The sequence below is a fragment of the Pavona decussata genome, unplaced genomic scaffold (assembly GCF_977016875.1).
Source record: "Pavona decussata unplaced genomic scaffold, jaPavDecu1.1 SCAFFOLD_78, whole genome shotgun sequence".
Taxonomy (NCBI): domain Eukaryota; kingdom Metazoa; phylum Cnidaria; class Anthozoa; order Scleractinia; family Agariciidae; genus Pavona; species Pavona decussata.
In genome coordinates, this window is record NW_028145496.1 from 169555 (window position 1) to 186345 (window position 16791).

General features: G+C 39.1%; 1 protein-coding gene across 2 annotated transcripts in view; it reads left to right on the plus strand.

The window, feature by feature from the left end:
• LOC146476163 (microfibril-associated glycoprotein 4-like) overlaps positions 1 to 16791 on the plus strand; it is a 50365-nt gene that overhangs the window by 21987 nt on the left and 11587 nt on the right. The window contains exon 1 of one of the 2 annotated variants that reach the window (XM_085114707.1): positions 5398 to 5775. The exons of the other annotated variant lie outside the window; for it this stretch is intronic. Within the exon in view, the coding sequence (XP_084970833.1) occupies positions 5407 to 5775 (369 nt within the window). The 5' untranslated portion in view covers positions 5398 to 5406. Of the gene's footprint in view, positions 1 to 5397; positions 5776 to 16791 lie in introns of those variants that run through there. 2 annotated transcript variants of the gene reach the window in all.

Sequence of the window (16791 nt, forward strand, 5' to 3'; positions counted from 1 at the left end):
AATTTGGATTAAAGTATTTAAAGGGACATAGTGTCTTAATCGTGCAATAATTCCAACAACTCTACTAATTTTAGAGGCAATATAGTCAATATGATATTTCCAGGTTAAGTTTTTATCGATAAGCACCCCCAGGAACTTAATATAATCTTTAAATTCAAGAGGGATGTGACCATTTGACCAAGTTGATTTAGTTTTCGCCAGCGTTTTGTTCCTTTTTGCAGGTTGTCAAAATTGCCACTGGAGCATGCAACGAAACAATGGAGCGTAAGACCTGGAAAGTCGATGCATTTATTGGTCAGAAAGCACGAGTCAAATTAGTTGATTACAGCTCTGGCGGCTGGGGTCACATCAACTTTGATGACCTTAAAGGCGACATCAGCTGTGTGTGACCATGCTTAAACCGCCGTGATTTCATTCTTATTTTCAAGCTCTTTTCATTAAAGCCGAAAATGGTTAAGCTGTACAAAAACAGTAAGGGAATATTAATATGAAGAATTGCGAGAGAGCAAATATGACCATTGCAGCGGCCATCCACAAGGTGGTTACATGTCTGGGAGGCGTGAATAATCAATCGTGACTTGTGGGTCATTACGTACGGTACCAATTTGTTACTTTTAGTATCAAGAATAATCTGACTGAAAACATGACATCTCTTGCTTTATCTCGTTAAATTCAACGAACTGCGGTGAAAGAAAATCTTCTAAAAGCCCAGTTCAGGGTTTATCTGGCTTTCTTGTCAGTTGTTCTTTTGCTCTTTGGGGAATAACTGCTTTCATGAAGTTCTCATACTGAAGTAGGGTGGCCTACAACTGCCATAAGGATTTTTTTTTTCAACTTCAAGTTATTTAAAAAAAAGTTCATCGTTTTTCTTTCCTTTCTCAGTGAATCACCCTGGCCAGATTCATCATGACTAGGCTTTTTCAATTTTTTCCCACGGGGCTTTCGGGTTTTTTAGTGGTAGGCTTTGTTTTGTCCTTCATTCAAATCCGACAGCGACATTGTGCATGAGCGGTTGTTCAGATTCGTTAGTCTATTCTTTCCATCTTTCCAGATTAGAATTTGTAAGTTATAATTAATGTACTCATATATCGCTGAGAGCTATGCACGTAACTCAGTCTGGGGGATAAAAGGAAATAGGTTCTTCATTATTATACTTTTCCGATTTCTGTAGTATCTGGGAATTTTAGACTTCTGATTTCAGTATTTCGCCTTAGCGGCCCAGCCTTTGGGCTCCCCAGCCTAACCGGCAGTTTGACATAAAGTTTGTCTGTCTTGCCAGAGCTTTTTTTTTCCTTCCAATTGGCAATTTTCCTGACTTACATATAATCAGTTTGTACTTAGGGGGCTTTTGGTCCAAAGCGGACTCAGCAGCCTGACAGTCAGGCAGAACGTTTGTTTATTTAGTTAGTTTCTTGCATTATGTTGTTACCGGTTTCGTTTCGAGCCCACCTGACGTAAAGCTTGCGTATTTACGCCATTAAATATGTTAACTGATTCAAAAGAAGCTCTTGTTTATCGCTGACGACAAAGACCTAAGGCTGGGATCTTACTGTTTGTAAGTAGCAGGAAATATCCTTGGGTAAGTTATATAATTCATGTAATACGGATGTACTTCGGTGTGGTTTCTTCCAGGACCTCCCTAAATAAAGTTATTTGTCTATTAACTTCGAATGGTTATTTTTTTTGTGAAGTGAGGGAAAAATCTTTTTGAACTGTTTAAAAATCCCAGTATGGATACAAAGCCACTATGTCTGTCTACATTTTGCCGGCATTGCCCCTGGAAACCCCACAACTCATTGCAATGCAAGGTGGGCACCAGATTGACAAAAAGGTCTATTGCAAGGCAGCCTTGCGGCGCCAATGAAATGCAAAGAAGTCAAGGTTAAATTTCGCAGGATGTCAACAACCCTCACTTTTATCTTTGTTATGTTTAACAAATAGATTCCATTTTGCCGTGCGTCTGTATTCTAATAACGCACAGATGACAGACGACGTCAAAACGTGGTGAGAACAAAGAAGTACGCTACGAGCTGCAGGCGAATAGCGTGACTGATGTTCTTACCACGTTTTGACATCCTCTGTGTATTATCGGAGTACAGACCCACAGCAAAATGGAATCTATTTGTTTTATAAAATAATCAATCAATCACAAAGTTCTTTTTTTTAACCTAGTTGAGGTCACTCTCGGTGGACAGTTTTCCTTCCTTGCGAAAATTTTGCCTATGCTTGTCCGCTACTCGCAAAAATAGATTGCAAAACTTTGTTGACTGGTCACTCTGGCTGGACTCTAGACTCAGATCACGTGCGCTGGTCACACCACTCGATGACGTCAATCGTGCGTCTACACTCTAATCACAAACTCCGCTCCACCAATCACAACGCGAGTTTTACACTGATCATTGTCTAATAAGTATTATTAAATTCTCAGCCTCGGATATTGCATTTCTAGCGTTCTGATTGGTTCACTAAATCTCGGTTATCAGCTCATATACCGTAGTTTGACCTTATATGGAAAAGAAAAGCCCCAGGTGTCGCTAAGCTAAATTTTTTTTTTCGGCGGGAAGCAAAAGTTTCTTCGGAAAAATGTAGAAAAAAAAAGGAAAGGAAAGAAATACCAAACAATGCCATCTCAATATAACAACAATAAAAGCCACAAAGTTCGGTATGACACTATTTAATGGTACGTATCTCTGAAGTTTCCTTTAAAATCTTCAAAATTGCAAGATTTTACGATTTTTTAGATCACATAACAACAACAATAACAACCGGTTACCTTCAAAAATTTCAGGATGGCTGGCAAATCCTGGCGGTAAGAGGTTAAAGCCAATCGAAGAAATTTCTCAGGAAGAGCTTCATGCCTGCCTTTATGTTTTTTACGAATTTACGAGGACTTCAGATGGTTTATCTATGAAATCCGTACGAGCGGCGGCCATAATGTTCGTTTCCGTCACTCGGCACCACTCAGCAAAACATTTGCACTAATGTGCACAGCTCTTACGCTTCTCAAATAAGCTTGAAGTTTAAAAACTTGCACTGAATGCTTGTCTCAGTGAGGTTGTACCTCGTACACTTGAACTTGCCTAAAGTGTTTTAAATCGTCCGCGAGGAATTCAGTTCAGCATGAAAAAAGCTGTCCTTGCCCTGATCTCTTCCTTCGCTCGGCACCACACAGCAGAACATTTGCTCAAATGTGCACAACTATTACGCTTCTCGATGAGCTGGAACTTCAAAAGCACTTGAATGCTAGTCTCAGAAAGGTTATAATACGCACATTTAAACGTTTCTTGAATTTTAGATGTCCGACTGTGTCCGATTTTCTTCGCTTTCGATTTTTCATTCAACTCCGTTTGCAAAGCGCTGCGCGTGTCATGTGATCATTAGGTTTCGCGCGCTTTGGTCGGAGGTTGCCTCAACATCCGGTCGTTTAAATTTGAAAAAAAATTTCTTCTTAAAATAGAAAAATTCAGTAAACTTCAACAGCAATGTCCAAACGCGGAGAATTTAATAAAACAATTATTCCATTCGCGCTTGTTGAATATGAGATTAGTTATAGCCAACTCGGCGCTTCGCGCCTCGTTGGCTATTTACCATCTCATATCCAACGCGCGCTCATGGAATAATTGTTAAATAAAGCTATTTCCCTGGTAATTTGGAAGACTGTGCTTTCCAGCTGTTCTCAAACTTATCTTTACGGTGGCTAGATTACCTTATCAAAACTCTGTTGACAAAACCGAACATTCGTTCCACTCCTCCGCCAACGCAGCACAACAGTTTATTAAGAAACTAATTCCCTCATCCAATTCGCAAACATTGACGAGCAACTTTAAGGTTTTAGCTTTAAAATCGACCTTAAATTATTTGGTTTTAATATTGTCAAAATGGCATAAGTTTGGCCAACTGATCCCATATAAAATAATCACGCTAAATACGAACAAGTCAATTAATAGTTCCTCAGAAAATCAATCACACGCGGCTACAGTCTTTGTTATGCTAAATACTAAAACAATTTAAGAGGATTTTTTAAGAGTTATTCCTGTTACAAATAAATAAATAAATAAAAGTACAGCGGAAGCAAATTTCACTCACTGTGTCCTTGATGATAGCACATCATTGTGAGATCCACCGTGCTACAATATTGTCCAAAGATAATTTGGTTGCTTATCGTTTTGGGAGACAATATTATCAGCGCCACTGTTTCTGCCGTTGAAGAGCACCCTTTATCACGATATGCATATGTCGAAGTGCGGCACAGCAAGCGACTAACGTGTCATGTTGTTAAAACCTTCGGGTCTCCTAATTTAATGTCGCACAGCCAGTCAAGTCTGAGAAACTCATGGTGAACTTCCACCAACTTCAAGGATTCTTCAAAGCAAAGTGACAAGGGAACTTGTGAACTGAACAAAGTTAACGTTTTATAATACTTATATCGGTATTTCGCCTTAGTGGCCAGGCCCTTGGGCTCCCCAACCTAACAGACAGTCTGACATAAAGTTTGTCTGTCTTGAAAGAGCTTTTTTTGTTTTTGTTTTGGCAAATTTGAGTTCTTCGTTTGTACGGTTTTTCTTTTTGTCCAATGTGTACTCCCAAAACTTATTGTATTTTCCTGCCGGACTTAAATATAAGAAGGGATTTTTGTTTTCCAGCTGTTTTCAAACTTATCTTTACTGTCGCTAAATTAAACTCTGTTGACAAAAGCAATCATTCGTTTCCACTCCTCCGCCAACGCAGCACAACAGTTTATTTAGAAACTAATTCCCTCACCCAGTTCGCAAAACTCGATTATCATCGTTACGGTTTTAGCTTTAAAATCGACCTTAAATTATTAGGTGTTAATATTGTCAAACTGGCAAACTTAGCTTATATAACTTAGCTTATATAAAATAATAACTCTAACTACAAACAAGTCAATTAATAATTCCTCAGAAGATCAATCAGACGCGCCTTCATCTCTTTGTTATGCTAAATACTAAAACAGCTTTAAGAGGTTTTTTTTAATTATTTGGTGTTAATATTGTCAAACTGGCATAAGTTTGGGTAACTGAGCCCACTCCTCCGCCAACGCAGCACAACAGTTTATTTAGAAACTAGTTCCCTCATCCAATTCGCAAACATTGTTGAGCATCGTTAAGGTTTAAGCTTTAAAATTGACCTTCAATTATTTCGTGTTAATATGGTCAAACTGGCATAAGTTTCACTAACTTAGCTTATATAAAATAATAACGCTAAATTCAAACAAGTCAATTAATAGTTCTTCAGAAAATCAATCACACGCGGCTACAGTCTTTGTTATGCTAAATACTAAAACTATTTCAGAGGTTTTTTTAAGAGTTGTTCCTACTAAAAATAAATAAATAAAAGGAAAGTCGAAACAAATTTCACTCACTGTGACTATGATGACAGTACATCATGGTGAGATCCACCGTGCTACAATATTGTCTAAAGATCATTTGGTTGCTGATCGATTTGCAAGAGATTATTGTCAGCGCCACTGTTTGTGCCGTTGAAGAAAACCCTTTATCACGATCTGCATATCTCGAAGTGCGGCACAGCAAGCGACTAACGGGTTATGTTGTTAAAGCGTTTGCATCTCCCAATTTAATGTCGTGCAGCCCCTCATGTCTGAGAAACTCATGGTGTACTTCCACGAACTTCAAGGATTCTTTCAAGCAAGGTGACAAGGGAACTTGTGAACTGAACAAGCACGAAAATGCCCCTATCAACGAAGACACTGAACTTGTTGATCAACCAGGTGTTACTTTCTCAATGTTCCTCAAGGTAGGTGCAGGATTTCTGAAAGCAAAATGTAGTTGAAACTTACTAAACAAATAATATATTTTAAAAAGGGTAGTTTACTTTTTGAATGCAGCCGTTATAATCTTCTCACATGGTTGTAATTTTATTCAGGGCTGTTTGATTGTTGGCTGCCTCAACGGAGGTTCTTGTTTGCTTGACGAGAACAAGGAAACTTTTTCGTGTTCGTACAAACTGCCGTGGAGTGGAGACAACTGTAAAGTTGAAATGGGTAAGACATTTTCTTTTCTCTTGATATCGGTTTTAAAACCAGATGATAAGGCTCAATATTTATTCAACAAGTAGAACTGATCGAAATCTATTCCAGTTATTCATATCCCAGAATCTTATTCCTTTCCGTCGCTCTGTACTTGAATTAAGGCAGCACTCAACATAGAATTTTCTAATACCACCAAAACATTTTATCGCAAATCGTGACGACACACAGTGGACGAAAGTCGGAAGTTTCGCAAGATTATGGTTTTGCCAAAGCACCTTCGAATTGAATTCAAGTTCGGACGTAGAAACGGTTTAAGGCGTAATACACGAGGAAGGGTGTTCGATTCAAAAACCTTGGGCGCAGTTGAGTTTTTACAATCAACTTCGAGGTGTTTAGAAATCAAAATGAAACACTCTTTCCAGTGTTTGATACCAGCTTCTCAAACTATAAGTAATTCTTGGAGAAATTCAAAGCGAACGTTTACTAAATGTAATGATAATCAAGAGTGAATGTCAGTAAAAATAGAAGAAAATTAAAAAAATGCGGCCATGGTCAAAAAATCGATTGCGCTCATACTTCGTCAGTTTGAAGGCCTAGGTAAGTAAGTTTTTCACTATAATTTAATAAATTGATTCTTCCTCAGGCAAAATATAGCAATAATTTTCATCTCTGCTTGTTTGTGAGCGAACTGAGCACGGATGAAGTAGACACACTTTTCTCTATGACGCAAAAGTTTAAGATAATCCAAATTCAGCGAGAAAAAAAGCTGACTAGTAGTGACTCAAATCCTCTGAAACTTAAAAAAGACAGTTCAGTTATTGATGTTTAGGTTAACGGGTTTTTAAAAGCAGAACTTTTGCACGAACGGCGATCAAAGTTTGACAAAATTACAATTCAGCGCCATTGAAATCTTCAACCCTACATAACGAGGCATAATAGATTAAATTAACTCCTCGGCCAAAGTTTGTATAAAAAGGCTTTAAACTATTTTCAACGCTTAAAACGTTTTATCAATAAAGATTTGGTAATGCAGAGACATGCAAAAATTAACGATAAAAACCGACGTTTCGGTGTCTTCATGACGCCATTGTCAAGGAGAAATAAAAATTACAGAGTCTGCGGCAAGGTGTAACAATAAATTAGCATCTAGTGTTCAACGCTAATTAAAATAAGTAAATACTTTTGCGCGAATAGAGTCGTTTTGCACGTTCAGAGTGGGTTTTAGGTCTCTGATGAAAAGCATTTCGTTAACCAAACAATCGAACTTATTTCTACACTTTTTCAGAATGCTAAAACGCCTCAGTAGGTCTTTCGGGACTTCGCCATGCTGTTCGCATGCTGTTCGCCGCAAAATTAAGCAAGATCTAAAAGTACGCGAAACCAAGCCACAGATCGTCAACCAACAACGCGTCGTTTATCATTTTCAATGTGACCTGTGTGATGCGGGTTATGTAGGCTACACGCACGGACGCTTACACACACGTGTGGATGGACATAAACAAAAAGCATCTTCAGTGTATAATCACTACCACGAACAGCATGGCGAAGTCCCGAAAGACCTACTGTCATCAGCGTACTTTCACATCTGTACACGATCTTGCAGTTGTTCAGGTATAGAGTCATCAAAGGCATCTAAGAAGATATTGAACAATAAAGGAGATATAACAGATCCTTGTGGTACACCTGCTGGGCAAGTCCGTGTTGTTGATAGGACATCGGGGAGTTTGACTTGTTGTGTTCTGTCTTGGAGAAAGTTCTGTAACCACTGACACATGGACTTACTGATCTTTCTTTCCTTAAGTTTTGATAGAAGAATAAAGTGGTCGAAAAGGTCAAAGGCCTTGCGAAAATCAATGAATAAGGAATGGATGGTTTTCTGATATCTGCCTAAAGTCTGTTTCAATGTCTTCAGGCCGGTAGCCTCCCACGCAGACGTTCTTAGGGGTTCGGGACGCGTTCCTGCCCCACGAACCTCTGCTGAAACGAACAGCCACTTCCGTTCGTCGGCAAATTGCCTTAATCTGAACAGACCAATTAGCATTGACTCATTATGACAAGTAAAGCCAATCACATACTGCAAAACAACGGAAATCATCACCCGTGGAGATATTTTCGCTTTCGGACGTGCATATACGATTGACATTTTTCCTTCCACAACACCCTGCATTTTCTTCAGTGATTTCACTGAGAGAAGCGGCATGAATTCCAAGATTTGCCAGTTTGTCTACCTGATCTTTCATAAGATTTACAAGCGGCAAAATCACAACAACAATCAGTGACCAGCAGCTTCAAGAATTGAATTGTAAACAAACGATAGAGCTTGATAAATAAGTGACTTTCCACAACCAGTTGGAAGGTTTATGAATAAATCAGTTTTCTTCTGCGCAAATTGCACTATGACTTCTCTTTGATACGCATTCAACTCCCTTATACCAAACGTTTGGCACACATGACCAAAAACCAAATTTAAGTCCGCCATCCTGTCTCGGGTAATATTTTTAATATCAAACACGAGTTTACCCAAAGTTGGAAAACGGCTCCTGATTGGTTCCCAATCGACGAACGGAAGTGGCTGTTCGTTTCAACAGACGTTCGTGGTGCAGGAACGCGTGACGAACCCCTAAGAACGTCTGCGTGGGAGGTTATCAGGCCGGTGGATTTTATTTATTTAACACGGCGATAATAATATTGACTAACACCAGAGTTTTCTTTTTCTATAAGCTTGCAATTTTGACTTCGAGGATGGTTTTCTTGCCTGGAATAAGACCGGTACAGTGTTTAACAACCAGCCCACCTATGGTGATAATCCAGCAGCTCGCAACAGAGGCCAGCCGGCCAAACAACAGGGAGACTGGTGGATTGGAGGATTTGAGAACAGACCCTCTAAAACTGCACCAGCTGGAAGGTTTCAAGGAGATGCTCCCCAAGGAACGGCTACTTCCCCGTCCTTTACGATCGTTGGCAAACACATCCTGTTCATGATTGGCGGAGGTTGTGATATAGAAACAGTTCGTGCAGAGTTGATAACTGGGGACAAGGTAAGAGATATAACTACCTTTATGGCGTGAACCAGTAATTGCTTTTAGGTTTTGCTTGTTGTTCTCTTCAGTTTTTTTAAGTGAGAATTTGAATAACAGTGACACAGGCACACTCGGAGAAAAGAAATCCGAGCTCTCTTAACAGAAGTCGAACTCATGACCTGGATTGATACCTGTATAATGGAGTTTTTATCCAGTAAATCAACAAATGAATATACTGCCAAGATTGAAAATTATTTATTCTCCTTCTTTTTTTGTAGATTTTTTTATTCAACTGTTAATATACTCTCTTTGTAGCGCCTTATTAACCTGATTGCTGATTGTCATATTAATTTAAATAGGGGGTGAAATTTAACTGATAACATTTGTTTCAAATGGTAACAACACTGCTGTTCCTCAGTTTTAAAAGCCAAAGAATCCAAGGGGAGATAGTTTGCAACCATTTTTGTTTTTTATATTTATATCGTTATATTTATTACAGAAAATAGCATAGCTAATCGAGGCGGACAGCGTAACTTTTAAGTTATAAGTATTTTAATGATTATAACATTTTACATGGAAATAAAATAAATTACATGTATATCTGTCTGGATTTGTAAGAACATACCATCAGAAATTAACCACATTTTGAGACTTTCTAGACTGATGGAATATGCTAGTCCAGAACAAGACTTTAATTAGAGCTCATCAAAAGAAAGAAAAGTCAAAGAATACTACAGACCTGGTATAGAAGGCTTGTCTTTGAAATTGGACATGACACTAGTACTGACATTAGTAGTATACCTTAAGCAAAGATAAGCCCCGTTAGTGCGTTCCCTTGCGTTCCGTATGCGTTCCCTTTATTAATATGCATAACAGTCGAGTCCATGACGTCATCTATTGTTTTAACCTAGGGAAAAAAATGCGTTCCTGCATACTAATAACTGTCTTCCTCCATACTAATTAAGTGTCTTCCTGCATACTAATGAAGTGTCGAGGTTTACTAATGAGCGTCACTCTAATACAAAGGAAACAATAGACATGCCCAGGCTTGCTCGCTCTATACCCACCCTGATTGGATCTTAAGATTTGTATGGCCAGTTTGAATAAAAGCGCGCTTTCTCTTGGTAGCGTCACTCTCTGCAATCCGTTTGCTGGGAAAATTTATCTCCGATATTTCAGGTTATTCGTGACGATTATCGATCATTACCGTTAAAAAACAAAACACACACACATATATACACAAAGTGGCGCTGAAAACTCTATATTTCAAGTTTGTTTGACTATTACAAGACCGTTTTCTCCTACCTATCTCGAGGAAATAAAAAACTATTAAAGTCACGCACCGTTAGTCAGTTAATTATGCGGATCCACGAGCCTTAAGTTGCATACAAATTAGTTCAGTTCTGCTGGAAAAACCCAAGGGAGTATCTTGACGCATTAGTATATAATCAATTATATATAACTTAACAAGGATCAATTAAAACACGCGACTTATAATTGCTAGCAATAGAACCAGACAAGAGATACCGTTTATAAAACTTTATTAAAAAACAATGAAAAAAAGAGTCCGATACACAGCGATTCCTGCCTGCTTAAATTAATTTGCATGTTATGTTTGGCGCGCACTGAAAAAATAAAACACGCTCAGAATTTACTGAAAATTCTTTATTTAAATCGTTTAACAATTCAAGTACAAAGCAAAGTTCTAATGACAGCGTTAATCCTGATCTTTATCCTCGTCATCGCTAGAGGGATAGAATGTCATTTTTGATGTCCTTTCATCCTTGTGTGTGATCGCTCCACAATCATAACATCGACGGAGAGATTCCTTGGCGTGCTTTCGTTCAAGAGGAATCTTGTGATCACATATAGGGCAAACTTTACAGTTATCTTCCCAAAAGCACTTAGGACATTTCATGACTACGGTATCATATCCATGTGAACTGTTGCAGTGTCGGCACGGATCATGAACTTTTGCCTGAGCTATAGTTGAATTTTCAACTGAGTCGCTACTATTCTCGGCCTCTTCTTCCCAATCATTTTCCAGGCCGCTGTTATGAGATTCTTCAGGTTGGCTATTTTCAGAACTGGTTTCCCCCTCTTCACTGCTGTCTGACAAGTTTTCATCATTAGCCCCATTACCTGATTCGTCCTCTTTATCCTGGTATCCTCTTTCTTTTTCTAACAAATCGCTTAGAAGTTTTTTATTTTTGACCAGTCGCTTATTCACTCCGAGCTCTGCCAGTCCATCTAGGAAAGTATTGAGCGCACGGGGTTTGGCGACATCTTCGTTATGAGGGAGTAACACATACTCGACCAGCTCTGAGATGTTTGTTACTGGTATTGCGCGCTGGTTTCGGAGTAACAGTCCACTAGGTGTCCAGAACAAGATATTTTTAGAAGCAGCCATACTATGCAATAGTTCAGAAGCGTGCTTTCTGGAAACGGCGTTGGAAAGGTTGTTCAAGACATCTTTTATTCTTGGTTCTTCACTCTCGCTTTCATCATCAGAACTTTCGCTTTCTTCATGTTCACTCTCGTGTTCTTCTTCAACCAAATCTATCTTTCTCTTCATATTGATCAGCACTCGTTAAAAGAGAGACACAAATGACCAAATTTCAGAATCCACGGTCTCTTTTATAACATAAGATACCACAAGCTACTAATTGCAGGGGTCAGTAATTCTTGTATAAACCCACTGCCTTCTTGCACAAGGACGCGTTTCTTTGTCTTGTAAGAAACATTTCGCTGAGCAAGATTTAGAAGAGCATCCTTATGCGAACGCAATATGGCCCTAACTTCTTCAGACACTGGTATGTTTTCTGTAAGTACATTATAAATAACTTGCAATAACGCATGCAACTGTTGTGGAGTGGCTGTTCTCAAGAGAAACTGACGCTGCTTGGAAGGGCAATCAGAAAGGAGCTGAAGGAAACCTGGGTTGTTCTTTGCAACGCGAGACATGATCATGGAATTAGTTTAAGAAAGTAAGTTCCCCCCCTTTCCCGTGTGGGGGAAGCAATAGACTTGAGGAGAAGGAAAACACTAGAAATAAGGAGGAGGAAAAACAATAGAATTGAGGAGAAGGAAAAGGAGGAAGAGGAGGAGGAGGAGGAGGAGGAAGAGGAGGAGGAGGAGGAAGAGGAGGAGGAGGAGGAGGAGGGGGAGGGAAAACAACAGAATAGAGGAGGAGGAGGAGGGAGAGGAGGAGGAGGAGGAGGAGGAGGAGGAGGAGGAGGAGAAGGAGGAGAAGGAGGAGGAGGAAGAGGAGAAGGAGGAGGAGGGAAAACAGCAGAATTGAGGAGGAGGAGGGAGAGGAGGAGGAAAACAATAGAATTGAGGAAGAGGAGGAGGAGGAGGAATAACATGCAAATTAATTTAAGCAGGCAGGAATCGCTGTGTACCCTTTATTGTTTTTTAATAAAGTTTTTTTAAACGGTATCTCTTGTCTGGTTCTATTGCTAGCAATTATAAGTCGCGTGTTTTCAATTGATCCTTGTTAAGTTATATAAAATTGATTATATACTAATGCGTCAAGATACTCCCTTGGGGTTTTTCCAGCAGAACTGAACTAATTTGTATGCAACTTAAGGCTCGTGGACCCGCATAATTAACTGACTAACGGTGCGTGACTTTAATAGTTTTTTTTGTTTCCTCGAGATAGGTAGGAGAAAACGGTCTTGTAATAGTCAAACAAACTTGAAATATAGAGTTTTCAGCGCCACTTTGTGTATATATGTGTGTGTGTGTTTTGTTTTTTAACGGTAATGATCGATAATCGTCACGAATAACCTGAAATATCGGAGATAAATTTTCCCAGCAAACGGGGCTTCAAACAACACCTCCCAGTCGCGGACAGTTAAACAAGCGCTCAAGGCAGCTTGAAGATCAATAACGTTGGTGAAAAAAGCCATTTTCAACGGTACTAACGTTTTAAAAATCGGAAAAAGTTTTCCCAGCGAGTTTAAGTTGAATGAAGGAATGACGCTTTCGAAATCTACCCGCTTTTTATTCAAAACAGACAATATAAATCTTAAGATCCAATAAGGGTGGGCATAGAGCGGGCAAGCCCAGGCAAGTGTATTGTTTGCATTGTACTAGAGCGATGCTTATTAGTATGGAGGAACGCATTTTTTCCCTAGGTTATAACAATAGATGACGTCATGGACTCGACCGTTATGCATATTAATAAAGGGAACGCATACGGAACGCAAGGGAACGCACTAACGGGGCTTATCTTTGCTGAAGGTATGCTACTGACATTTAAACTGACATGAAACAGGGCCTATGTGTTGACAAAACAAGTGCGACATTTGGCAATTATTAACGGCGCCGACGCATCTTAAATCACACCCAGAACCCGATTTTCAGCGGTCCAGTCTAGCTTTCTACAACAGAATCGGCTTAATCGGAGCAAGACAGCGGTTTAAATTGATTTTCCGTCTTCATTCTAAATTCAAGACGCAATGCAAACGCCGAACGACATCCGGAATTTATTTATGGCATTGGGTCCGGAGATCCGACCCAAAATCGCAGTTCTCGACTAATCGATCACTAGCCTAACAACACTACAGTTATAACGGCGAAAAATAATCGAATAGCTTTTCAAAATCACGCTTTTTGAAGAGAAAATCCTTGCCATTTCTTGTTCGTGTTTGGCCATATAACGTTAAGTCCCGGATGTTGACAAAACAATTTGAACGGGGAACGAAACTAAGCTAAGTCTTTGCCTCTGTTAAAAATTGCCGATAACTTCATCTTGCCCGACTAGAAATCATCCTTAAAACCTACTTTTTAAAGCCAAAGACTGTTACCTCCTCAAGCAAAGCCCACAATATGCAAGCCTTAGTCCAAGCCCGAGTAACTGAAATTACCCGTTAAGCTCAAAAGAGGACTACTGGTAGGAAGCATATTTGATGAGGCAGGAACTGCACTCGTAAGACTTCTTCCCTCACTAGACTTAATGATGTCCTCAGGAAAACTTTGCTTCAGGAAGCTAAACAAAACGCTAGGGTTAATGAATTTCTTCTCAGCTAAGAGCGCACCGAATTCAAAGCGAGTTCGTTGTACCGTTTACAAACGTTTGAGAGAGAATGGGGCTAGCAGGGCAAAACAATTTTAAAAGGAGTCCATATGGGGTAGTTGGGGGGAGAGAGGGAGAAAAGAAAAGTTTATGTCTTTAAAATAACTGCTGGTGACCCTTGTATCGTACATTCTTAAATTCGATAGGAAATGAAAAAAAAGTTATATGTTAAGAAAAGTTAACAAAAATCATAGATTTCTGAGGGTATGTTCTTTTAAATCCAGACAGATATATAATTATAAATATAAATAAGTAGATAAGTACAAAGTAGAATGTACATAATTATATGCCTATATACATACACACACATACACATACCACAATATATATATATACATATCACACATACACATAAGATATATATATACGCCTAATTACATAATAAGAGGGGAAAAACAATAACAAGAAGAGAAGCGAATATAAAGTTTAATTGACAATAAGTAGGGATTTCAAAGATTAAAGACGAGACATCAACATAATCATCCTCATCATCAAGCATCGCAAGTAAAAATTGATGAATTTTGTACAAATATCTCTTCCTAAGCTTACGCAGATCAGGCTTCAAGCAATGCCACACCTTAGCTCCAAGGACCGAAAAAGGAATTCAGCCGAACACTCAATCTTGATTTATTGACATAGAAATTACCAGCATCAGAAAATCTAGTATTATATGTATGAACATCACTTGAGTAGGTAAAGAGGCAAAAAAATTTTCCGAGACGCAGAATTAGTAGAAATGTCATACATGAGACAACAAACCGTTTCAAAATAGAGCATATTGAGAGGTAAGAAGTTAGCAGAGATAAAGAAAGGGATAGCATGAGATCTATTATTTCACTAGTAAAGAACATTAATTAGCCGAAGGATAAGTATCTTTTTCAAATCAATCTGCGCAGCTTGGCCCCAAGCAGCAATGACGTAGGATGTAAATGGCAAAATCGAAGAACGATAAATTTGGATTAAAGTATTTAAAGGGACATGGTGTCTTAGTCGTGCAATAATTCCAACAACTCTACTAATTTTAGAGGCGATATAGTCAATATGATATTTCCAGGGTAAGTTTTTATCGTTGCAACCCCCAGGAACTTAACATAATCTTTAAATTCAAGAGAGATGTGACCATTTGACCAAGTTGATTTAGTTTTCGCCAGCATTTTGTTCCTTTTTGCAGGTTGTCTAAACTGCCACTGGAGCATGCCACGAAACAATGGAGCGTAAGACCTGGGAGGTCGATGCATTTATTGGTCAGAAAGCACGAGTCAAATTGGTTGATTACAGCTCTGGCGGCTGGGGTCACATCAACTTTAATGACCTTAAAGGCGACATCAGCTGTGTGTGACCATGCTTCAACCGAATTTAATTCTTATTTTCAAGCTCTTTTCTTTACAGCCGAAAAGGGTTACACAGTACGAAACAATAAGGGATGAACATCTCAAATAATGTTTTTAAAATAGCATCTGTAAGCTGTAAATGTGGGGAATAAATTGTGAAAACGCATGCGTTTTGATGCTTTGATGAGAAGTGCCAGCACTGGCATCAGTGTAAAAGTAACTTTCAGCCTGCGTATCTTTGCGAATTTATGTGGCTCGTATTTGTACATATTGCGATGATTAGCGCTCACTATGATCAGATAGAACTCGCTTGTAAGTTGACTCTCAGAGTCTTTGTTTTGTTCGTGCATTCTAGATATATATATACCTTTTGACGACCCAACCTAAGTGGACGCAAGTTATTCTCAATATTTTGGCTTTTTTTTTCAATTTTCAAATTGACTCAAAATCAGAGACGACCTTACCGATGTCAACCTCCTTATGTTTATGAATATGAAGAATTGCGAGAGAGCAAATGTGACCTTTGCACCGGCCATCCACAAGGTGATTACAGGGAGACGTGAGTAATCAACCGTGACTTGTGGGTCATTACGCACCGTACCAATTTGTCACGTTTTAGTATCGGGGATAATCTGATTGAAAACATGACATCTCTTGCTTTGTCTTGCTAAATTCTACAAACTGCGGTCGAGGATAATCTTCGAAAACCCCAGTTCAGAGTTCATCGGGCTTTGTTCTCAGTTGTTCTCTTGCTCTCTGGGGAATTTACGCTTTTGTGAAGATCTAATACTGAAGTAGGGTGGCCTACTGCTGCCATAATGATTTTTATTTTCCCCTTCAAGTTATATGAATAAAGTTCCTCGTTTTTCTTTTCTTTCTCAGTGAACTGCCCAGGCCCGATTCATCATGACTAGGATTTTTCAATTTTTCCCTTACGGGGTTTTTAGTGGTAGGTTTTTTGTTTCGTCCTTCGTCCAGATCCGGCACCCCTATTCTCCATGAGCGGTTGCTCAGCTTCGTTAGTCTATTTTTTCCATCTTTCCAGCTTAGAATTTGTAAGTTTTGATTAATGTACTCCTTTATCGCTCAGAGCTATGCATGTAACTCAGTCAGGGGGATAAAAGAAAATGGGTTCTCTATTATTATACTTTTCCGATTTCTGTAGTATCCGGGAATTTTAGACTTCTGGGGTGCTTACCATCATGGAAAACCCGGAAATTCCAGTTGGAAAATCAAATGGTGTGCATCATTCCATTTGAAGTACTTCAGAAATTATGGGTTCTGGTCAAAGTGATGCATATTTATTACTCATTTTGGGGTTTACGGCTGATGTTCGTACGTTTTGCT